Below are 26,230 nucleotides of genomic sequence, written 5' to 3' on the forward strand. Positions count from 1 at the left end.
GTCACTCCTTGTCTTAAAGTTTTTGAAAACGATACACAGTCTCAGGCATAAAGCATGTCCCTCCTTTGCTTAAGTTGAAAATGTTGAAAACTTTACACAGAGAACAAACTGAAGTTGTTAAAAAAAAAATTACACACTGGAAATGTCTTTAGCAGATGTTGTGAGATGATCCTTCTTGGCTTATTGTTTTTTGAAAAAGATTCAAGTTTGAACTGCTTGGCCTTGCGAAGCCCTTGTTCGCGTAAAATATTTCTTTCCGGCACAGTATGCTTTGCCAGAAATAGCAACCTTTCTGAGCCATAGTCCGTATCGGCACATTACTTCTTCTGACTTGCCTTCCGCCTTCGGAACGAAATCCAGCCATTCCCACTTCCAGGAATACCTGGATTCTTTGTCACTGAATGGCTGACCACGTTCAACAATGTCGCTTCGAGACATTATGTCAAGTCTAGAGCCACAAAAAACCGGCAAAAAGCATGCTCGCGCGATGCCAGAGGAAGTGCGTGCTCAAGCAAACTGTCAAACCGATTGAGAATTGAACCGAACGGAGCACAAAACGAAAGCTGGGACTGTTTGGGTTTATCGTTTGGGAATAACAGGTTTTTGCATTTCGGCGTACACCAAATCGAGTTCCGCGTACTGGAGATGTTATTTCGGCGTAAAGTACGCCGAACGGCTTACAATGCTAGGCCCTGGTTTATTAATCCAAGGCTTGGGTCTCTTCCCGGACCGTTTTACGGTCCAGGAGATTGGAAGAAGTGCTGGGCACAGCTTACTGGCTCTCTGAAGTTGTTTTTCGCAACTTCTGCCTGAGAGACATGGCGGCTGTCAATCAGGACGTTTCTTGGGTTCCTTCCTGCCTTTCTTGGCAGCGGGCCAGGTTTTAGAGTGAGTTAGATTTTTCTTTCCCACTGCCACTGGGCCCTTCCTGACTTGTTGGCAGCGGGCCAGTTCCTGGCAAGGATTTTTAGAGTGAGTTAGATTTTTCTTTCCCACCGCCTTGTTGTAGCAATCTGCTATATGTGATTCGGAGTAAGAATATGTAATTTAATCGAAAATTTTATAAGTAAATTTTCATTTGATTAATATACTTACCCGAATCACATAGTGAATTCCCTCCCGCCAACCCCGCTTATGGTTTTTTAGTTTTCTTTAAAGCCGTATGATATTGACCACGTGTTGAGTAGCGGTAGTGACGTAGCATACACCAATGGGAGGTAACTCCCCGGGTGTATGGTCATTACCATGGCTACGTTTACACTTTTTGTGGTTGGGTTGCTTCCCTTTAAAATTGTTTGAGACGGGTAGCCTTTTCAGACCTTAGCATCCTAGACTGCGTAAATGCTATAATATATGTGATTTGGAGAGAGAATATGTAATTTAATGTTTGTTTTGCACCACATACAATTATTCAATCTCAGGCAAAACAAAAACAATCTCAGGCATTATGCTAACTCTTACATCGTGCAATCTATGCAACAAAATTGCATAAAACCGATCACATGCATAAACTTTTTGAGTTTTTTGTGTGTGCTTTCTTTGGGAAAGCTATCGCAACTATCCTGCATTACTACTTGCAACAGATAAAACTGCAAACATTGTATATATACCAATTACAACATTGTATGGTACATGTGTAGTTGTATTCTTGTATATAACTGACTTACGATCAGTAAAATGTAATACAATCGTGTACAAAATAATAATTTACTATCAGTAAAATCTATACTCAAAGCTTGCCTGAAGAAAATACTTCTGCAACAAATGCAAAAACAAGCCTGAAAAAGCACCTGCAGCGGAGAATCGGCAGGATAGGAAAAAACTCAAGTGCGGTACAGGAATTCCGAAAAAAATGTCACAAAAAAGAAATAAAAAGTAGGAGGTGACCGGGGATGGAAGATGAGAAAGATCCTACCTGTACAGAACCCCCATGTCTATCTGTGGCTAGGTTAGCCCCGAGATAGTGATTGTGACGCTGTGGCTCGCCCCATGCGTGATGCCCCCTGCTTTGACTTGTCTGCAAGGGAAATTAGTCTGGTTAGGGAGGGAGAGGAGGGGGCCACAGACACGCACGAGGAGCGGTGCGAGGGCAGGGTCGATGCAGATGCAGAGTGCAGAGACAGTGCACAGCAACCACAGAGAGACAACCATTGCTCTTGGTCCTATCAAAAGAGCACTCAGCTTTCACCGACTACCTGACAGCGAGACCTTGTTCAGGTCTCCCCATTCATACCTCCTTCCTGAGTCTGACTTTAAATGCTTTCAAGCTAAGCTGACTTGAAACTTTATTGTGCAACACTTTGGAGGGATCCTCTTGGAAAGCTGATGATTTGCATCTACCAACCACCGACTGCTACAGATTTCACATTCAAGAGAAAGTATCTTGTCAAAAGTGAATTTGAATACTGCCAGAACGATGATGCATTTGTTCCTTGTCCAAAAATAATTAATGTATTTTGAGTTCCTAAAACAGGCAAAAAGAATGACACATTTTCAATGGGATTGGATTTGTAGAATTCCTCGCTTTTAAGTGCTAGTGCTTTGGGGAGAAAAAAAATGTACAGGTACATAGCTTTGTAGTTAGATCAGCTTTGTACCAGCTTCTTGCTAACCTTATAGAGTCACAACAGCACAACTTTACTAACAATGTCTTCAATGTCTTGTACGTCCGTGGCTCAAAAGTAAACGGTTCTGAGTCACTGGTTACAACTTGTCTCAAGAAAGCAAACAAATTGAGAACTCTTGGAAACGGCAAATGGTTCTTTAATATCCAGGAAAAAAGTATGCAAGCACATATTTTGCATGATTTCCAGAGCCATTCATATCAGACAAAGCCAACTAGATGTATACATATATATGCCTTGCTATTTTGCAGCTCAACTTCATGTAAATATTGGTTTTTGTTGCTATACGGGGTCAAGGCCAAATTTAGGGGAAGAGATGCTATGGTTTACTGCCGATTAGATAGCACTGATAAAAGTTGTGCATCCAAATTTCAATGTTTCTGTGCCTGAGGCGGCGAAGGAATCTGTGCCTGCAAGGTTGTGGAACAAAGTCCAAGCGTCTGAAAACTCCTCCGACAGCAGAGAAAACGTGACTATCTGAAAGTTTGGTTACACACTCCATGAGCCACTGGCAAGAATAATGCTAACATGAGTCAACTTTCATGTCCCCTTCCTTTGATGTTTCCCAAATAATGTTAACACACTGAAATCTTAAACCAATGTTGCTGAACTGGAAACTTTGGTGAACATTTTATAACATAAACTTCAACAAAACCAAACTAGATTAAAGTGGTAACAGGAAAAAAATTAATGAGGAACAGATGAAAATGACAACCAACTGGTACTGCCAGCATCTTAGCCGGAGACTGAGGTGAATTTTCATCAACTTGGCCGTTTTCTTCCTAGTTTTAAAAAGCAACAACACATGACTGACAGAATGTGAAATAGAGGAAAATTAATCTAAAACTGTAAATCTTAACTGAAAAATCTATGATCAAAAGCACATGTGCAAAGGTAACAAGAGAGAACACAGTGCTATTAAAAATGTCTAACAAAGAAATCTCTTCAGACTCAATTTCTGACACTGACAAAATTAATCTTTCTTGAATACAAAAACCAAGCCTTCGCCATGCAAAATACAACATATTCTATATTTTCCTGTTTTCATTCATTGATCTTAACAACCAAATAATTAAACTAATCAGGAGGTAAACAGTGTGTGTGAAAAGTTCACATCTGCCAATCTTTGACAAGAAGTGAAAAGGGAGATGTTTTTGGATTGGTGAGAAAGAATGGGTTAAGAGAAAAAAAATTAATACAGTGGCTTCAACCAGGTGAAATAATACCCAATAATGTGCGAGCTTTGAAAGAAAGGCCAGAAAAGTGGTGAACCTCAATGTACACGCAGCATGATTTGAATAAGATGAAGCAATGACCATATCATTAAGCCACCGCAGCTTTGACATTTCTCTTACAGTTGTACAGATACATAACATTACGCTGAGGTTCACCCTGAAAGTATTTATTTGCTGTAATCCTTCAAAAGATTCACCCAATAATAAATTATGTTCTCCCAACTAGTACTGTCAATAATGGCTTTTTTTTTTTTTATGGCAAATGTACTTGTAGTACAAAGCAAGGGGAAACAAGTGCAATCATATTTCACAAACTCTCTGTCTTCAGAGATCTACTTCCAGATTTCACAAACATTTGAAGTCATTCTTCAGAGATCTATACTCTAGAGTTCTACCCTCTCTAGAATAATCATGCAGGGGGTGACACCACCGAGACTCTGACTTCTCCAGACAGCAGATTTGGCCATGGGAGGGGAAGGGTTAACATTAAGAAGGATTACAGCATGACGAGAGACAGCAAACCCAACCAGATATCAATCACCCCACAGACAAATCCACCACAAGGCGGGCCAAACTTACTCTGGGCTGAGACGGGTGCCTGTCCCGGGACATGCCCGGGTCTCGCTGGGGTGTGTCCTGCACCACAGAAACTGGCGTCGACTGCAACAGCCAACCATAGGTCATGAAAAGCCGTCATTGACGTTTGTTTAAGTAGTGCAAAACGACTGGGCTACTATTTAGTGGTACATGCTCACAAAAACATCTTCGTAGAGGAGAATTATGAAGTTATTTACAGCTAAAAAGTGTTGCTATTCACTGCTAGGCTACATTATAATTCAAAGATTTGATCCTATGATTCACAAGTAATAAATGTAGTAGAAAAACAGCAGCACGTGTTAAACTGCAGGTTTGAAGTAGACGATGCGATAATGTTTTGTGCAAGGATTGCACAGCTGAAGAAGCATCTCAAGAGCACAGTACATTGGCCAGGTTGGTTGTTGATTAAGGTGTCACTTTAAAAAATGATTTTGGCACAACAACAAACACAAAAATTCCACTGATGACAGGAAACAGCTAGACTGTTGATCTGTGGTATGTATCAATCAATCAATCAATGAGGCTTATATCGCGCATATTCCGTGGGTACAGTTCTAGGCGCTCTGCAGTGATGCCGTGTGAGATGAAATTATATACGGCCAGTAGATTGCAGCCATTTCGGCGCATATTTACCTTTCACGGCCTTATTCCAAGTCACACGGGTATGGTAAGACAATTATTAACTGTGCCTAAGCAATTTTGCCAGGAAAGACCCTTTTGTCAATCGTGGGATCTTTAACGTGCACACCCAATGTAGTATACACGGGGGGTGGTTCGGACACCGAAGAGAGTCTGCACACAAAGTTGACTCTGTGAAATAAATTTCCACCGAACCTGGGATCGAACTCACGCTGACAGCGGCCAACTGAATACAAATCCAGCGCGCTACCAACTGAGCTATATCCCCGCCCGTATCCAAGTGGAAGGTTGCTCTTAGCACATGTAAATGCCTGGACAAGTACCGTTTACACTGGAATAGCACATGTAAATGCCTGGACAAGTACCATTTACACTGGAATAGCACATGTAAATGCCTGGACAAATACCATTTACACTGGAATAGCACATGTAAATGCCTGGACAAGTACCATTTACACTGGAATAGCACATGTAAATGCCTGGACAAGTACCATTTACACTGGAATAGAAGGAAGGCATCTTTAATTACCATTCCAATTATGAAGTGTGAAAAGGTGACAAATATTAAAATATAAAACTGACATGTACTTGATATACTCTTGCTCGTATATATAATTACAATATTTTTCTATATCTGACTTCTGGCTTGTGATAACTTTTTGAATCACTAAATGATCATTCTCCACTGGAAGACTGGAGAGCCAGAGCTAACCACCAACTGTTAGGAGTACGGCAAGGTCACTGCCTAAACTGTACTGGTTCCTTGACATGAAGTTGTCACATAAGATAGTCAAATGTAAGCCACTCCAAAGCAGCCTGCAACCATGTCAACCTGATAGTGCAAAGAGAATATTTTGCAAACTGAAGATGACAGGGGCAGGCGTATCACAACTTTAAACATAGTGATCCAGTGTTGTTCCCAGCGTCTGAGGACAAAGGTCAGTTCGACCCAGATTGTAAGTATGTATGATCCAGAAGTTGCGGCTTTGTCCGCTTGGTAGGGAAACTGATAGTCAAAAGTCCTCATACGTGTCAAAACTATCGGACAGTTGTTCGGCCAGGGATCTGACAAATGGGTCAGTTAAAAAAAATGATGCGTTTATGACCGAAGACTGGGAACAACAGTGGTGATCATCCCTGTGTTGAAAAGATCTTTTCCAGATAGGTCCCTGTTTTTGCTTTTCTGCATCAATGCATTTCTACAGAAAGGTTGCATAATTTTAAAGAGTGAGATGAGAATATTTATCCCGAGTACGGGTCAAGATTTTATGCAGGGGTGAATTTTGGCAGTTGCCCGATCGCCCCCGGCAGGTTCAAATCGCGTAGGGCGGGTTCGAAATTCCTCTGAAATTGCCCGCCTGGCGGGTTCAAATTTCGATGAACGCAGTCGATAGTAACGGCCGGCGAACAAAGATCTCGCGCGGTTCGTCTGCTATAATATTGGACGCCATGTTTCTCGCGTCCAACGCGACTACCTCCGGAAGTTCCCCACTTGCATTCAAACGTCGTACTGTACACACGCTTGTAAACATGTGGAGATGTATTGACACTGTCACTCCCCCGCCGCAAAAAAACCCAGAACGGACGATGAAAAAAGAGGTCAAAAGAGACAGTATGAAAACGAAACACGGCAGAGAAAATGGCAGGAAAGATGGAAGAGGACAGATACCGGCGAAGAAAGAGCATGACTCGTGTACGACGACACGAAACAGGAGATGCATTGTGCTGTGTGTCGAACTTGTGATCACAATGTGATACCAGGAGGTAAATTTGTGTTTAGAGATTTAGATGTGCCAAAGATTCTGCAACTTTTTAAGACTGGCAATTACGAGACAGTGAAAGTTAATGTGTGATTGTGTTCCGCCCCAAACATTGCCGAAGCTTGGGGCCCACTCCGCCCCAGGATAAATTCCAACAATGACAAACCGAAAATTCTAATGCCAGAGCCAATCACTAAAAATCGCCAGTCAAAGTCGTCACTGAAATTTGCGTAACGATCAATGCCGCAGTCAAGAAAAACAACAACATTGAAATCGTCGAAGGACAATGCCGCAAGGGAAATAACTCCCAGATTGCGCTCTTTAGCGTGAGAGATAAGTATCGCCTTCAAATGCCAAACGCAAAATGTGGCGACACATCCCTGGTGTAAAAAGACATGGAAATGAAGATGAAGAACAGGGTGGAGAGAAACGAAAAAAGGAGACCGATGCAGCCAAAAGCGTGAAGCGCTGTCGTAATTTCAATGTCAAATGGTTGAAAGAATTTCCCTGGCTTCAGTACGATAAAGAAAAACAGACAATGCATTGCCGCCCGTGCAGATCTTATAGCGGAGAACCACTTGGAAAAAGTGGTGATTCTGAAGGTATATACTTAGCATGAATAACAGTGGGCCCCAGATTTTTGTTTTCCGCCCCAGCAATTTCCATCTCCGGGGCCAGTGTGGCCCCAGGCCAAATAAGTTAGTGTCGACCCCTGCTGAGAAAGGGGATGACTTGTGTGTGATTGTTTCCCTTAGCATGTAAATGATTAATGGTATGACTATATATATTAGGGTGTGCATTTGACTACTAAGAGTGAGGTTAACTGTGTGACAGTAAGTGGGTGAATGTTGATTTGATAAAATATTTTCTTCATTGAATTGATACTTTACTGTTTGGTTTGTTATTGAACCATAGTGAATAATTAAAGCACCCCAAACATACAAAGTTTGTTTATGTCTTTTGTTTGCTTGTGGCATTTAAAATAAGCATGTGAGCATTGTTTGTATAAATGTAGGTTTTTTCTACGAGCCGTTGATATGGTTGGAAATCCCGGCTGGTTGGGGGCCGGTTGGAATTTTGGGGGGCCGGTTCAAATTTTGACTTACCGCCGGTTCAAATTTTGACTTACCGGCCCACCTGGCCGGTTCAAATTTTGACTTACCGGCCCCCCTGGCCGGTAGCAAAAAAATTAAGGTACACCCTGATTTTATGGCTTTAGTCCATTACACACAAACAAACCACAGCCATTTTTCTTGACGGAAAAGTGAATCGGCACTCCAAGTCCTACACCAAAACTCTGCATACGACAAATCAATTGATGAGAAGGCATCCACCCGACAATTTTAGGACAAGAAGGGCAAAGCCCATACGACTCACATGCTTGACCTTGACCTGTACATGACCTTGACCTTCAGGGTCAAGGTCAAATAACTAGGTCAAATGACATCATACACTAAGAACTGCTTTACACATTTTTCCTACCAAAATACATGTGACCTTGACCCAAGGTCAAGGTCATCCAAGGTCATGCAACACAAAGCTGTTAATTCAAGACATAGGAAGTACAATGGTGCTTATTGGCTCTTTCTACCATGAGATATGGTCACTTTTAGTGGTTCACTACCTTATTTTGGTCACATTTCATAAGGGTCAAAGTGACCTTGACCTTGATCATATGTGACCAAATGTGTCTCATGATGAAAGCATAACATGTGCCCCACATAATTTTAAGTTTGAAACAGTTATCTTCCATAGTTCAGGGTCAAGGTCACTTCAAAATATGTATACAATCCAACTTTGAAGAGCTCCTGTGACCTTGACCTTGAAGCAAGGTAAACCAAACTGGTATCAAAAGATGGGGCTTACTATATATAATACTAGATGATTACCCGCTTCGCCGGGAAGAAGTAGAGCCGAATACCCGGCCGTCGCCGGGGACCCGGCTTTGCCGGGTGTACGCCGGCGCACGAAGGAAGGGAGATCTAAAAATAGTAACGTGCAGTGACCTTCTAAATATAAACGTACAAACGGGAATATCGATTGACGCCAGCGCACGAAGGAAGGGAGATCTAAAAATAGTAACGTGCAGTGAAAAACGAAAATCGGTTCAGCGCTGCGCGCTGAGAGCACGTGTTGAAATATCTCATCGATGAGGTTGTGTCCGGGGTCTCTGTCAATAAGCCCACCAAATTTGAAGCAGATCCATCGAGAACTTTGGCCGTGCATGGCGATCAATCACACACACACACACACACACACACAGACACAAGTCGTATATATATATAGATATAGGTGAGGTATTAAATCTCAAAAACTTCAGAGAAAATGCGAAAATGTGAAAAATGGTCGTTTTTAAGACAACAATTACGGCCCCTGTGACCTTGAACTTGAAGTGAGGTCAAGTTGCCGCACATGTTTTTTGAGATCTTGTAACCATACACCATCAGGCCACATCAGGTGTTGATAGACTTAATAGTGTCCAAGAAAATCCAACGTTAAAGTTTTCCGGACGGACGCCAGGACGGACGGACGACTCGGGTGAGTACATAGACTCACTTTTGCTTCGCATGTGAGTCAAAAAAGCATGAAATGCATCTGCTACTAATTCATGTCAATCGAGACGTTATCTGCAGCCCCACTGGATCAAGGTGCTGGACTGACATTACAATTCTCCTCATTAGAACCTCAACGAGCAGTAGTCCAATCAGTTTAAGAAGACATGAAGAACAGAAGGCTTCCACCCAAGAACCTGCATGAACGTGTTGCTACAGCCACAAAGGAGAGGGAACAGCGGTACCAGCAACTGAGTAAATTGACAAAAGCACTAAAAACAGTATGCTCAGCACGACAGCAGAGTGACCACTTGATCCCGCGGAAGTCAGTATGGAGCAAGCTGAGGCGTCATTTACAAAGCTAGAGGAATTCATTCTTCCTAAAAGCAAAGCAATATTACAGTTTTCATCAATTCTGCACAAAGCAATGTTGTACAATCAGAAGTGATTCTAGATTTATGAGCAAGAGTATAATTTCAGCTTAGAGTAAACTCTACATTTTGAACTCAAATTCAGCTTTTTATAGAAAATGCACCATATTTGTTTGCAAGTTTTTCGCTGTGCCCCTGTATTAGAAAAGCATGAGCAAGTTCTGGCAGAAAACAAGAGAGAAAAAAAGAAAGCAAAAAGTATGTCCTACCACCTGTCGGCCGACCCAGTCAAACTGCCAGTCACTCTCATAGTTCATCTTGTCCATGAGATCAGTGAACAGCTTCCGAAGGTAGTCGTAGTCTGGCGTCTCGAAAAAATCCAACCTCCGGACATACCGTAAGTATGTGGCCAGCTCCTCTGTCAAGGCACAAATATTTAGTCAAGCTTCACTAGTAATGCTCTACTCCAGTACACTTCACCCCCAAAAGTTCAGCTCTTAAAAACATGTTTTTACTTCTTTTACAAACATGTATAACATTACAACAATATCAAACACAAATAACGCTACAAAAGAAGCTATACGGCCCCAGAGAGGACTTGGAGAGGACAGCACGTTTCGCCCTGCAGTCCGGACTGATGATCTAACAGCGAACGACAAGAAGAAGAAGAAGAAACACAAATAAAATAAAATGAGAAATAACAGAAATTTGTTATTGATCACCATTTTGTATAGCCTCTTTAATTTAAAATATTTCAATCATTCATATCCTTTCTGTCTGATTACAAAGTTCAGTTATGCAATGAAAATCACTTTAACCCATTCTCTCTCTCGCTAAAATCCCTTGATTGTCTAATCCGATCCCAGCCAAAGTAAAGCATTGAGAGCTAGATGGAAAGATGCAAGGGAAAGTGTGTGCAGAGGACCTGGGCTAATGTGCATGACAAAGTTACCACTCAGTGGGAGCCAACCGTGACGTCGGTTTGCTTGAAATTGAGGCTTGTTTGCAATTCCAACCAATCTGGTGCTGTAGCTGGCTCCCACCCGTTTGGTAACTTTTCCAACTTGTCCAATTGGCACCGTTGGGATTTGCATTACAAAAGTCTTTCATTTTTCTTTGCTTGTTTTGTTCTTTCATTTGTTTCCTTGTTTTCAATTTTTTGCTGTGGTGTTCTTTTTTGTAATATTTGATTTTGCCTGGTGGCATAGTATGCCGTACGAGAAGCATGGGGCTAAGAAACAAGAGAAAGCAGCAGTTACCTGGAAAATTTTCACAGAGCACTTCGATAGGTGTTGCTCTCTTTGTGTCACCGATCTTCTGGTACCTCTCCTTCAGTGTCTCAGCTTTCAGGCCCTGCCACGGTAAACTGCCCCGCAGGAAGTACATAAACATGTGACCCAGCGCCTCAAGGTCGTCTCGTCTACTTTGCTCTGAAATCAAATGGCATGAGGAATGTAGTTCCTGTTACCATTACGCGTGTGAATTAATGACAAGCAGAATGACGGAATAAACTAGTTATCATCTGTGTCAAAGAGTGAGCTAATTTGCAAAACCTCTCCTGACAGAAACACAAGAGCTGTGAAGCCAGTACTGTTGGTAACTGAGCTTGTTGGTCTGCAGTCATCTGCTTCCCTGCCTCTACTTTTATTCATCGGATAGTCCATCAAAATCTAACAAAGAGTACTGGAAGTGGAAAGAATAAACAATTAATTGTTGGTCAACTGGAGTTCCAACCAAATGGAAATTTTCCCTTCATGGATTATCATTAAATCATTAATTTTTTTTTTTTCAAAACACAGGATACATGTATGATCGTTAGTGTTCTCATTCTCATTTTGACTGGTTCCCGTACAGGAGCCGGGCTTGGTGCCTGAGCGCGGAATACTAGTTTGAAAGCAGCCTAACTTGATCAACGAGCCTATGACCCACCTTTGCCTAAATGTGTGTTGATGCTCATGTATCGGGCGGTGCCTGTGAGACTCTTGTGTTCCCGGTAGGGTATGTGTTTATGGGTCTCTGGGTCGATGTACTCTTTGGCCAGCCCGAAGTCGATGACGTGGATGATGTGGGGCTTCTTGGCTGATTGTCTGCCTATCAAGAAATTCTCTGGCTTCACATCACGGTAGATGAGGTGTTTGGAGTGGACGTATTCCATCCGTGTCAACTGAAACAAACACAGACATATGATGTGTAAGTCAAAACTTGTGGAAGATCTTTGCTGTGAGTTAACTGCACACAGGGTCAGTGACAAAATACCAAGCTGCTTTGGAGATCTATGTGTAGGTACCTGATTTCAACAATGGTTTTAAAGTCAACTTTGACATTTACTTTGGCTAAGAGAAAGGTATGGAAGAAACTATGGACACAGAGACACAGTGTTTTTCCCAGGCCCTGGTCTTTGGTGCATACTTTTTTGATCTGACGCATTGGTCTGACCCTTGGCCGGTCAACCGTCGGGTAGTTTTTGTCATGTAGGAGGTCTTCTGACCATCAATTTTCCTACCAAACAAACAATGCAAGCATATTTCAGGTCCAGGTCCAACTGACCTTTTGTCCTGTGAGGCCGGGAACAACACTGTAGACAAACTCGTACAACATGGATCACAAGTCCAGTGCTTTACCAACTGACCTACTGGGCCCCAAAATGATTTTTTTCTTCATTTTTGTCAGTCAAGACATGGGGGTGGGGTTGGGGCAGGAATAAATGTGAAGTAAGCTATACGGAAACATTTTTGTTAAACTTTTCTTTAGGTATTGTAACTGTACATGTTGAACTTAGTTGTGTTAATTTGGTTATGATCTGACGCTGGATTTTTGTGCTATAACTGTTTTACCACTAAATTAGTGATACTTTCCATTCATCCATCTACACAAAATAGAGTTTTATTTATCATATCTAAAGCTAAAAATGTCTGTTAGGAGCACGTTCAAAATTAGTGTTCTCCGCAAAATCATATTTGACCACCCCATTTAAAGTTAATAAGCTAACCACCTTTTCTCTTTCTACAGATTTGTACATATTGCTTAGAGGAACTTCAGTGCACACGATGTGTAATGAATTAAAAACACTAGTATCCTATTAAACCCTCATCTGTACACATCTCGTCAACTATTTATAACCAACATCTTAAAGTTACATCTCAAGCTATACAGATCAGCCCTGAATCAAAATGTTCTACGCGAAACACACCAGTTGCACGGCGAGCATGAGGACTGTTTTGAGAGTGAACTTGCGTTCACAGAGATCAAACAAATCCTCCAGACTGGGTCCCAGCAGTTCCAGAACCAAGGCATTGTATTTGCCGCAAGGGCCGAAGTAGTACACCTGTGGGACGCCCTCTGCAACACACAAAGCAAACATTTATCATCAATATTACATTCCTTCTGCAACAAACTGTGAGATGTACACACTAACACAGTGACAGTGCTTAACATTTCATCAATCATGAAACAAAACAAACAAGTCGCGTAAGGCGAAAATACAATATTTAGTCAAGTAGCTGTCGAACTCACAGAATGAAACTGAACGCAATGCCATTTTTCAGCAAGACCGTATACTCGTAGCATCGTCAGTCCACCGCTCATGGCAAAGGCAGTGAAATTGACAAGAAGAGCGGGGTAGTAGTTGCGCTAAGAAGGATAGCACGCTTTTCTGTACCTCTCTTTGTTTTAACTTTCTGAGCGTGTTTTTAATCCAAACATATATCTATATGTTTTTGGAATCAGGAACCGACAAGGAAAAAGATGAAAGTGTTTTTAAATTGATTTGGACAATTTAATTTTGATAATAATTTTTATATATTTAATTTTCAGAGCTTGTTTTTAATCCGAATACAACATATTTATATGTTTTTGGAATCAGCAAATGATGGAAAATAAGATAAACGTAAATTTGGATCGTTTTGAAAATTTTTATTTTTTTTTACAATTTTCAGATTTTTAATGACCAAAGTCATTAATTAATTTTTAAGCCACCAAGCTGAAATGCAATACCGAAGTCCGGGCTTCGTCGAAGATTACTTGACCAAAATTTCAACCAATTTGGTTGAAAAATGAGGGCGTGACAGTGCCGCCTCAACTTTCACGAAAAGCCGGATATGACGTCATCAAAGACATTTATCAAAAAAATGAAAAAAACGTTCAGGGATTTCATACCCAGGAACTCTCATGTCAAATTTCATAAAGATCGGTCCAGTAGTTTAGTCTGAATCGCTCTACACACACACGCACATACACCACGACCCTCGTTTCGATTCCCCCTCGATGTTAAAATATTTGACTAAATATAAAAACAGCATAACTATAAGTAAATACTTTAAGGCTTGAAAACCCTTCTGCCTAGTTGAAAACCCTTCTGCCTAGGGAGGGGGATGAGTATTTATGAAAGAAGAACAAAAGTGACATCTTGGGTAAAAAAGTCAAAATGTATAACAAGAAAAACCTGCCAGTGAACAAAGTCAAAGCTTATTGAATCTTTTTCATATTATATATGTTTCCCCAAACACGGCCATACTGTAAACAACACACACACATAATACCTGTATAGTAAACTGTATACACACTGACAAAACTCCACATACCAAGAATATTCTCTGTGGCAATTACAGATCTGGTGTAGTTATAACAAATCTGACAGTGACAAGGCACCGCAAAACAAATGACAAATGACACTCTAGTATTTGAGTTGACAGAGGCACAAGCAGACATGTGTCCTTCACAGAAGACATAAGCCCATAGCTGTCTTTTTATTCTCCAAATCGTAACTGTCCTGCCTGCCCCCCCCCCCCCCCCCAACCCCTAAATAAACAGTGCAAAGGGTTTGAGCCTTACAATTCCTCCACTAAGCCTGCAGCCTGATTGGACTGACTCATTACAAGCTGTGAAATTGCGCTACACTGTGAGCAGTGAAAAAAAAGAGGATTGATTTGCATTGATCTCTCCTCAATGTGCGCAAGCTACAAGCTACGGAGGCTTTGGCAGCCACAGCATGATTAAAATCTGCCTCAAGGCACCCACTGCTCTTGAAGCTGCCACGCTGCTTATGAGGGAACTTTTTTGCCCCGATGATGATTCAGATTAGGCAGAAGGAAGCATGGTGATGGCCTGACAGAAAATTATGCAGGATGCCGTAAGAAAAACAACACTCTGCAGAATGAAGTAAATGGATGGTGATTACACTTTATTGGGGGAGATAAAAATGAACGCACAAAGACACACACAACGCACACACACCAGAAACATTCATTTCTGTCATGCTATTGTAGAGATAGAAATCTGAATAAAAGAATTAAGAAAATACTTCCCCTGGTTTAATAGCTAATGGAATTCTCAAATCAACACCTTTACCAAAATAACAAATTCTGTCCTAACCAATTTTTCCAGAAAAAAGTTAAGCTTGAAGATAATGAAATCATAAAATGTGAATGACAAATTTTGACAGTATCCACCATAAACTTGATCTCTGCAGCCACTGACAACCAGAAGTGCACTCATAGCAACAGTTAAAAACAAACCTTCAACCTCCTCCACCCCCAATCACCCACACCAGTCCCCATCAGAATGCTTACCACACCATGACACACCCCACTCCAACCCCTACCCTTCCACCCCCATCAGAATCTCTACCACCCCCATCCAACCCCCTTCAGGATCAAAACACACCACCACCCTCCGCCACCCCCTCCTCTGTCCTTGCCAGTAAGTGATGGACTGTGGGCAAGGCATAGACTGGTGGTACATGTACTGGTAGAAGGGTTGAGTACATGTACATTATTGTACTGGTAGTGGTCTACTGGTCATGCCACAACACAATGTGTTAGAAGCAGGGAAGCAGATCAGTGGTCGCTGAGCCATGCCTACACAGAAAGTAGTGGGATGAGGGATGCTAGCAGTCAATCACCTGAGGCTTTATCTGCTTTCAAATCAGCACCTGCGCCTAGACCTATGCTGCTGATGTCTGCATGGGTGCACGTGGGGTGTGAAAACTGCCAGAATTTGTGTTCAGAGTGACCGGTACCATACATGCATAGGATAGCAGTCACTCTTCCTTGACTCAAACATGCACTGATGCAGTGGTACCTGTGAGTAAGGACACCCTTGGGACCATGTCCCTGTATTGAGAACCATGTCATAACAAATATTTTTGGGTAGAGATAACACTAACAGACAAAAGGAGAGTAGTGCGTTCTTTTGTTAACCAGGTGTCTTCTTATTGAAGAGGCCTAACATCATAGGTATCACTGTAAACTTTCTTACAGCACACTCAGTCTGGTTGAAGGTTTATCAAACTGCAGTAAATATAATGTACTTCTGACTTCCAGCATATCGGTCCGAAGGCATGGCCTGCACTCACATTTTACATGACAAAAGTCTGCTAGCTTTCATTTTCATCGTAATTTGTATGTTGTTCCAAACTGCAGAAGTCTATTACTGGATATAAGTTTCATCGTTTGAATATTCTAAACTATGACCAGTACATGTGTACTTGTGAAAATGTAAGCTGAAGTATGTTGTAGATTATCTGACTGACATCTTTATTTGAAGCTCCCTAGACACACACAGTCACAGAGGCTGGAGATAGGAGTGAGATAGGAGTCGAAGCAGTCAGCACTACAAGGTGGCATTCTGGACTCTCTCATCAGACCACACTTATTGATTCCAACCACTAGGGGCTAAAGCAGGCCAAGGGAGAATTCTCAAACAAAACCACTTCTGTGTAAGTCACTCTCCCGCTCTTTCAATTCATGTAGGTCGCATACCGACAGCAAGGTCAGGGATATTACGATTTCCCCGCATTAATAGAATTAATACATCTACATATCATGTCATGCGATTTTTGCAAGCAATTTGCCCCCAGTGAAACCAAAAAAATCTGATTGTATTATGTATGCCACACAGCAATGCACCTAAAGCAAACTACAGCTGCATTTTGTTGCAGAGTGTATATGAGAAGACACAGGAAAAACGCTCTGGTGTCATTTAACAGCCAAACTGGCCCAGTCAAGTTTTCTTGTGATCAAAGCGGAAACAGGATCTTTTTCAGTTTCCAAAATCACAACACTATAATGTTCACTTGGGGTTGTTTTTTCACCCAATGGTACCCTGGAGAATATTTCTCACCACAATTTAAACCTAACTGCCCCTTTGTCACTGTCACCTTAAAAGAAATACCAAGACCTCATCTTTACTCTTCCCTAACAGCTTTCCGTTTCAGCAAGGGAGAGGGGTTGCATGGTTTCCTTCACAAAACAAGCTCTCCTTTTCACTTAATTTACCATCCAAAGCCTACACCCAGGAGCAATTGCAAAGACAAAAAGCCCTATTAAACAAGAGATTGGCACATCACTCCTCTAAACAAACCCTACATTAACATAGTCTTCACTGCCAAACAAAAAGCTGGTAATCCCCCTCCAGTGAAGAAGACTAAGAACTATCTTACAGTAGTCAGCCCTAAAGACTAGCGTTCAGTGAACTTGCTTCCTGCTCAGGCATCCCTGTCAGGACCAGCTGCTTAATCTGATTTTAAGAAGGGACCAGCTGCTTAATCTGATTTTAAGAAGGCCATAAAACCACAAGGCAGTCATCAATACTTTAGCCCAGGCAAAGCGGAGAAAGAAAGGAGAGCGTGCTGAAGTAATGCCCTGTCCCCGGAGCAGTCACCTGAATAATTCACTCCCTTGCAAAGTCGCTGAGCTGGACGTGATGGGCGATTATCTGCCGGTTGTCACTGGTGTTTAAACTACTGATGTATTATTGATCCAACTATTTGTAATCATCACTCACACCACAATTTGAAACATGCAATATTAGTAAATTCACAGGTATACTATCTACAAGTTGGTATCCCCCTACATTGGCTCTGTCGACGCCCATCTTTAACAGCTTGCTTCCCATTATAAACTGGCGATAGAGCGTCGTCGTCGTCCCAAACTTTATCTTCAAAGTCTCAAAATCGGTTGGGAATTCTGGTTTGGGAAATCCTTTCATGCAATGACGTCAGCGCCTTTCGGCAACTGGTCAATGCATTTCGGAGCCAGACAACAATATAATTTTGGTCACACTTGAAATTTAAAGGCTACTTGAGATTGCTTTCTAAACTTAAATATGAAGTGAATGGGAGCATAGGGTCAGTAATCAACTTAACTTACCTCGAACAGTGAGATCGACAGAACGTACAATACACAAATACGAACGGAGAAACTCGGCAACAGACGAGTCGACACATGTTCGAAAATTCATGTGTAATGCATATTTGAAGGTCAACTTTCTATTTTCACCTCGGAGACCTGTGTGCCAGGTAAGCTCATTGGTAGATCACTCGCCCACTGACCCTAGTCGTGTATTAAAAGTCGAATTTAGTGCGTAAGTACCCACGAACAGCAGTCCCACAATCCTGTATGCTATTTTTGTGGGGGATACCCCCGTCTTTTCTTTTCTTTATTTGGTGTTTAACGTCGTTTTCAACCACGAAGGTTATATCGCGACGGGGAAAGGGGGGAGATGGGATAGAACCACTTGTCAATTGTTTCTTGTTCTCCTGTTCCCCATACACACTAGAATCAAAGAATTTAAAATGTACCAGAAATTCTTTTCTGGAATGGGCCACCGGGACGCACTAAATCTGCATTAATAGCATGCTGATACTGATTTTCAGACTGTAATTGTCCGTTAGTTTTTCCACTCAGAATGGACAGAAGGTACACTTGGCTGGATTTCGAAGACGAGAACACTTTCGATCAGATCTGTTCTGATGCAAATTTACAGAGATCATCCAGTCTACTCATCACATGTCATATGACACTTTTGGAAAGGTCTCACAGAACTTGTACAAGTCCTCCTGGTTGGACCCCCTAACAATTGTAATTGGGGGTCCTAATGGCCCATCTAGGTAGACCATCTGTATGAGTGAATAAAATCACAAACACTGTGGCAGTAGAATAAACACTTCTTTTGATCAGATTTCAACCTGAGATTATTTGTGAAAAAAGGCAGAGACGAGAAAAAGCAATTCATTACAATACTACTACAGAAATAGCAACAGCAGTCCAGTTACAGGGAAAAACAACATTACCATGTTTTTTTCCTGCTACTGTAAGTGTAACAATCATATTTGAAGTAGAAAAAGTCAACCATTTCACATTTTTAATTACACTACTCTGCAGTTCCTCATGCACAAAGAATTGTTACCTCATTTGCAGAGTACAGAGGGATCTGTGAACCACGACTCATAAAAATGGTAAAATTATCATAAAAGCATGCCATTCATAGCCAGCACACAGCTTCAAATCAAGACTGATTTACCTTTGAATCTGAATTAACTGTCAGAAATTTTTAAGGTGCCTTCGGTCTTCTATTTACTAATTCTACTTCCTAATTCAAGTTTACAAGGCCTCAAAATCAAACCTTTCCATGGTGAACCTAATGGATAGACTTGCGTACAATTAAACTTTCTTGTGAACTACTTGGAGTTAAAATCAATACAAGTGTACGTCATGTCACTCCTGACAACTGAAACCAAAATAGATCACTCAACCCTATGGCACGATATCATTTAACTGATACACAAACAGAAATCTCGGTGTCAAGCCTACAACTTGATTCTTTGTGTTTAGCTTGAAGCTATAGTGATGCCGGTCTGCACAACTTTCACTTCAAACTCAACATTACAGTACACTATGCAGTGTTGACTACAGAACATGAATGGTAAAGTACTGCCGCAAGGGACAGTGTTTCTTGAGCAGGACAAGAATAAAATTCATATTATTGTTACGAACATGGCTTTATTTATAGCAAACAATATCATTGGAGTGATCTGAAAAATTCAAAGTCTACAAATTATGTGCAATGAATTATGAATTTGTTTGTTTGTTTATTTGTTGCTTAACGTCCAGCCGACTACGCAGAGCCATATCAGGACGAGGAAGGGGGGGATGAAGGGGGCCACTTGTCAAGCGATTCCTGTTTACAAAATTAATGCACTAACCCATTACTTGTGTCCCAGCAGGCTTTAGAAAAACTAAATTAATACCTACTGGAAGATTACCAGTTTCCAGTATGTTAAAATAGGCTTAACCTATCTACTGCTGGACTTACATCAGAACACTAACAGATTAAACTATACATGAATCGCGAGACAAGCGGCAAGAGAAGAGATTTTTGGAAAAAATACAGGTGAATGAGCAAGAAGGCAGAAAAAAGAAAAGAATTCATGAAGAAAAAGAGAGCATGACAGGAAAGAGGAACCAAAAATCTACCTAACAGCAAACTAGAAAGCTCCTGCGGTTCCAAAAACAGGAGGGGCCTTTAATTTCATAACCGCAGTGCCCCACTGCGGGATGAATTATGAATAGAATCCCACCAATGCCTGTAAATTCAACTGTGAGAGCTAAAAATAAAAACACTTAATGTTTGTCTCACTCCTAGTGGAAAACGCTAGTCCAATAAGTTCCCCACTATTTTTTAAAAGAACAAGTAATTCTATTTAATAACAAATGTCTTTAGATCAACATGTAAATTATAATGACATAAACAAGAAGAGCAAACGCTCGATCGAGTCACTTTCGCAGTTCTGAATATTATATGAGGCATCAGATGGACAGGAAGAAATTGCTATTCACAACACAATACAGATGTAAATAATTTGATGTAAAGAATAATCCTAAAAAGTTTGAATCAAATCCGATGAATAGTTTCAGAGATATGATATTTCAATTTTTTTCCTTCAAGACATACCTGTGACCTTGAAAAAGGTCAAAGGTCACCAAAGCAGACGTCAAAGTGTAGAGGTCACTGGGAGTCACGTTCACATAAAATTTGAGCCCGGTCACTTTTATAGTTTCCGAGAAAAGCCCAACGTTAAGTTGTGTGTTGCCGAACAGAAAAGGCTAGTTATCTCCCTTGTTTTTCTGATAACGTTCGTAAAAGGCTACAGATGTAAATACTTTGATGTAAAGAATAATCCTACAAAGTTTCAATCACATCCGATGAACTTTGTCAAAGATATAAAATGTCTAATTTTTCCTTTGACGCTGACCTGTGACCTTGAAAAAGGTCAAAGGTCAACGAAACCATCGTTAAAGTGTAGAGGTCATTGGAGGTCACGACTAAACAAAATATGAGCCGGATCGCTTTGATAGTTTCCGAGAAAAGTCCAACGTTAAGGTGGTGTCTACGGACGGCCGGCCGGACGGCCGGCCGGACGGCCGGCCGGACAGACTAACACTGACCGATTACATAGAGTCACTTTTTCTCAAGTGACTCAATAAAAACTAAATGACAATGTCTTTCTTTCTTTCTTTCTTTATTTGGTGTTTAACGTCGTTTTTAACCATTCAAGGTTATATCGCGACGGGGGAAGGGGGGAGATGGGATAGGGGAAAGGGGGGAGATGGGATAGAGCCACTTGTTAATTGTTTCTTGTTCACAAAAGCACTAACCAAAAAATTGCTCCAGGGGCTTGCAACGTAGTACAATATATATGACCTTACTGGGAGAATGCAAGTTTCCAGTACAAAGGACGTAACATTTCTTACATACTGCTTGACTAAAAATCTTTACAAACATTGACTATATTCTATACAAGAAACACTTAACAAGGGTAACAGGAGAAACAGAACCTGTTAGTCGCCTCTTACGACATGCTGGGGAGCATCGGGTAAATTCTTTCTCGTCCCAACCAATATGGGACTCCCCCTAACCCGCGGGGGGTTGACAATGTCTAATTAGGGTCAACAATAAAGCTACAAAAGTTATGCCCTATCTTCTTTAGACAACTGTGCTGTTGTTTTATAATAATAATAATAATGGACACTTATTAATCCCCCCTTCTCACCAGAGCTTACGGGCGGGGATGTAGCTCAGTCGGTAGCGCGCTGGATTTGTATCCAGTTGGCCGCTGTCAGCGTGAGTTCGTCCCCACGTTCGGTTAGAGATTTATTTCTCAGAGTCAACTTTGTGTGCAGACTCTCCTCGGTGTCCGAACACCCCCGTGTGTACACGCAAGCACAAGACCAAGTGCGCACGAAAAAGATCCTGTAATCCATGTCAGAGTTCGGTGGGTTATAGAAACACGAAAATACCCAGCATGCTTCCTCCGAAAACGGCGTATGGTTGCCTAAATGGCGGGGTAAAAAACGGTCATACACGTAAAATTCCACTCGTGCAAAAAACACGAGTGTACATGGGAGTTTCAGCCCACGAACGCAGAAGAAGAACCAGACCTTACAGCGATGTACTATAGCAATCAGCGATGTACAATAGCAATCAGCGTGTGCACACACACACACACACTAAATACAGTTTGTGGCTAACAATACTATAAAGACTATCCTTAAAGACTCACCTACAAATTTATGACATAAACATGATTGAAGATGATACAGGAGAGTAAGCCAACCTTATCACTGTACAAGCAAACATATCAGCTGGTAACTTACAGCCCTGCTAGTGTATTGATTTGTTTTGGTCTTATCTATTGTCAGAGCTACATTACACTCATTTATCAACCACCAAGGTCACTGTCATGGTTAACCACTAGAGATGAACTCTCTTCCTGACAATGTCCAGTGCTATTCTTTCTTTCATTATTTGGTGTTTAAGTTAACGTCGTTTTCAACCACGAAGGTTATATCGCGACGGGGAACGGGGGCAGATGAGCCACTTGTCAATTTTTTCTTGTTCACAAAAGCACTAATCAAAAATTTGCTCCAAGGGCTTGCAACGTAGTACAATATATTACCTTACTGGGAGAATGCAAGTTTCCAGTACAAAGGACTTAAAGGCATATGTACTCGATGACTATACACGCTAATTGCTTTACCAACAGCTGGAGACATGCTAAATTAAGTTCCCTGCAAAATATTGTGGTCTAGGACCCCTTCAATGTTGAGATATGTTAATTTTCATTTTGATCTGGATCGTCCTATTTATAGATTTGGCAACACATGTAACGTTGATGCAAGGGAGCTAACACCGTGGCTTTGTTGACATCCTCACTTTTTCAGAGGCTAGAACAAGCTGTAATGCATGTATTATGGTCCGCGCATGGTGACATATCGTCATTATTATGGTCTTATGGTGCGTTTGACATCGATTATGGGCAAACTACACTTTGTAAACACGGGAGCGCGTACATATGCCTTTAACATTTCTTAAATACTGCTTGACTAAAAATCTTTACAAAAATTGACTATATTCTATACAAGAAACACTTAACAAGGGTAAAAGGAGAAACAGAATCCGTTAGTCGCCTCTTACGACATGCTGGGGAGCATCGGGTAAATTCTTCCCCCTAACCCGCGGGGGGGTTCCAGTGCTATTTGTATGCTTGACATGAGGCAAGAGGCACAGGGTTCATGTGTTATACATGTTTTTGTGCTGCTGTTCTCACCGACCTTCTGCTTATTGATCACTTATGTATGACAGTTGTGGGGATTACATGATACTGTTATTTCAAAAAAAGGTTGTCTGTTCCAAAAAAGGTTGTCTGCAACCACAAGCATGCAGTGTTACACATGCAATAATGGATCCAGTCCGGTTTATATAGCATAATTATTACCTGCATACACTGGGTTAGCTGCTGCTGCTAGTTCTGAACATGAATACTGACTAGGCCTAAAAAAAAAATAGGTGTGGTTACGGTAACCCGACCTACCATATTTTTAGGGGCCGACCCTATAACTTTTTACATGTATTACATTTGTCAAAACAAAAACAAAACAACACAAGAAAACGAGTGCAGAAAACGCAATGAAAGCGAAAGCGCCCGAGTCGCACACTTACTTCCCTGTCAAGTAGGTTTAATTTGTACACATTAGAAAAAAAAGTTTTAAAAAAAAAGTGATTGCCTACCTTCCTACCCTATTTTTTTTGGCTATGTTACCGTAACCACACCTATTAAACTCTCTCAACAACCGAACAAAGCACATGTGCTTCTACTGTTCCAAGGCTAAAATGAACTAAAACTGGAAACCCGAAACAGTCAATTTGAATTGACAACCAGAAACTGACAACCCGAAACTGACAACCTGAAGCTAACAACCTAGAGCAAAATTGACAATTTGAGACTGACAGTGACAGTTCGAGACTGACAACCCAACAATGACAAACTCGACTGTCTGAACACTTCCCAAACGTATTGTTAATGTTATGCACCGGTCACATGTACAGCAGCCAGTGACCCTGAGCGGTGGCACCCTCAGGTGTTTGTTTGTTTGTTTGTTTGTTTGCTTAACGCCCAGTCCACCACAAGGGTGATATCAGGGCGGTGCTGCTTTGACATTTAACGTGCGCCACACACAAGACAGAAGTCGCAGTACAGGCTTTCATCAATCAATCAATCAATATGAGGCTTATATCGCGCGTATTCCGTGGGTACAGTTCTAAGCGCAGGGATTTATTTATTTTTATTTTTATTTTATTTTTATTTTTATTTATATTGCACACATATTCAAGGCGCAGGGATTTATTTATGCCGTGTGAGATGACATTTTTTACACAATACATCACGCATTCACGTCGGCCAGCAGATCGCAGCCATTTCGGCGCATATCCTACTGTTCACGGCCTATTATTCCAAGTCACACGGGTATTTTGGTGGACATTTTTATCTATGCCTATACAATTTTGCCAGGAAAGACCCTTTCGTCAATCGTGGGATCTTTAATGTGCACACCCCAATGTAGTGTACACGAAGGGACCTCGGTTTTTCGTCTCATCCGAAAGACTAGCACTTGAACCCACCACCTAGGTTAGGAAAGGGGGGAGAAAATTGCTAACGCCCTGACCCTGGGTCGGACTCGCAACCTCTCACTTCCGAGCGCAAGTGCATTACCACTCGGCCACCCAGTCTCACCCAGTCACATTATTCTGACACAGGACCAACCAGTCCCAGCACTAACCCCATAATACCAGACGCCAGGCGGAGCAGCCACTACATTGCCAATTATAAAGTCTTAGGTATGACCCGGTCGGTCTATAAAGACGGACAGAGAGAAAGCAACCACTATAGTTTAACACAGTGGCATTAGCAGCCCACCCGTTAATGCCTCAGCACAGCGTTGAGGGGGCCACTGGCATGAGGCACTGCTACGGTTATGATTGCAGGGAGACATTGCCGGTGTCGGCAAGAGAGAGGGAAAGAGAAGAGATAAATTGGCAGGGCAAATTCTCGATTGCCGGGCACAAGTCTATCGTTGGAGAGGAAAAAGGCTGTCATTCGAGGAGAAGAAGTCCAGCATCGGAAGGGAGAAAAGCGTGGCATTTCACGGTGGCCAGTTTCAATGCGGCGGCGTGTCTTGGTGGGATACAGAGAGCAGGCAATATTGATTGCCTCTGTCACCAACAACAATCTGTCTATCCCGCGGAGTTACAGTCGCCCCACTCTTTCTCGGCCAACCCTCCTTCTGCACTTACAGCCCATGACCTTCAGCAGAAATGCCCTCATTATTCTGCAAGGCTTCCACCAGTTTCAAGACCCAGTCTTTTCACGTTTCTTCCCCTCATGAATACATTAGCAACAGGACTATCTACGTCCACATAAGGCTCACTCTGTCTAGAATCAGAAACCGTGGACACGATTTACTTCAGAACCCTACGGATTCAAATTTCGTTGTCAGACCGTGGAATAAACTACATGTACTACTGTTCTGAACCAAAAGTTAGGCTGGTGGTGGATGGGTTGGGGGGATGATTGTCTTTCATAAGCAATGTGTAAGGTAAATGTATAACTGCCTAATTCAAAGAGAGCAAAGTATGAGGGAGAGACAACAGTGTCAAGTCAGCTAAATTAGAGCTCTTCAAAAACTATTACAAGGTCCCGGGGTGACAACCTCTGCCTGTCTGGTTGAAAGGAAATCCGACTCACACTGGTTATAACCCATGTGTGAAGAAGGCCTGAACGAGAAGGGAAGGAAGGAAATGCTGCCCCCTCCTTGCCTCCTTTTCCAAACACATCAAGACCTTTCTGCGCTATGTCAACACATGCACCACCTGCTAAACACCGCAATCAAAACGCAATGTTAGCCTTTGAATTTCCCCAGGGGACACCAGTACACTTTCATAAAAAATACACTTTAAAACTTAATATTTGGACAGGCGCAGTTTTGCTTTCTTTTCCTTGAAGTTATGATAAAGAAAACTCTCCTTTGTTGCACAGAGTGACATGCACAGGGATATTGGACCTCGTAGAAACCCTTGCCATAAGAAATTGACAAAATACTGAAGTTCATCTGTGAAACTTAAAAGCAAAGGGCAGAAATTCTTTCTGTTTTACAATCCATTTCCTCTCTGCTTTCCACCTCATAAAGCAAGCGAACCCCAACCCCTTTTCAAGCCAATCACGATACACCCAGATCAATAACACCAATAAAAGTGCTCAGGCTGGTGTTGTTTGTTGGGGGGGGGGGGGGGGTGCGTCTGTGCAAGTGGTGAACGATTATGAGTCAAGACGGTGTT

The 26,230-nt window shown here is 41.7% G+C and overlaps 1 protein-coding gene across 10 annotated transcripts in view; it reads right to left on the minus strand.

The window, feature by feature from the left end:
* Positions 1-26,230, minus strand: part of LOC138947567 (casein kinase I-like) — a 59,999-nt gene that overhangs the window by 14,847 nt on the left and 18,922 nt on the right. For 3 of the 10 annotated variants that reach the window (XM_070319083.1, XM_070319059.1, XM_070319077.1), the window contains 6 exons: positions 12,969-13,117; positions 11,708-11,942; positions 11,038-11,208; positions 10,048-10,196; positions 4,439-4,519; positions 1,916-2,017 (listed from right to left, as the gene is read on the minus strand). In XM_070319083.1, the coding sequence (XP_070175184.1) occupies positions 1,916-2,017; positions 4,439-4,519; positions 10,048-10,196; positions 11,038-11,208; positions 11,708-11,942; positions 12,969-13,117 (887 nt within the window). Of the gene's footprint in view, positions 1-1,915; positions 2,018-3,343; positions 3,407-4,438; positions 4,520-10,047; positions 10,197-11,037; positions 11,209-11,707; positions 11,943-12,968; positions 13,118-26,230 lie in introns of all 10 variants that reach the window. The other 7 variants (XM_070319097.1, XM_070319113.1, XM_070319120.1 and 4 more) reach the window with 5 other exon arrangements.

Source organism: Littorina saxatilis, linkage group LG1, assembly GCF_037325665.1.
Source record: "Littorina saxatilis isolate snail1 linkage group LG1, US_GU_Lsax_2.0, whole genome shotgun sequence".
Taxonomy (NCBI): Eukaryota; Metazoa; Mollusca; class Gastropoda; order Littorinimorpha; family Littorinidae; genus Littorina; species Littorina saxatilis.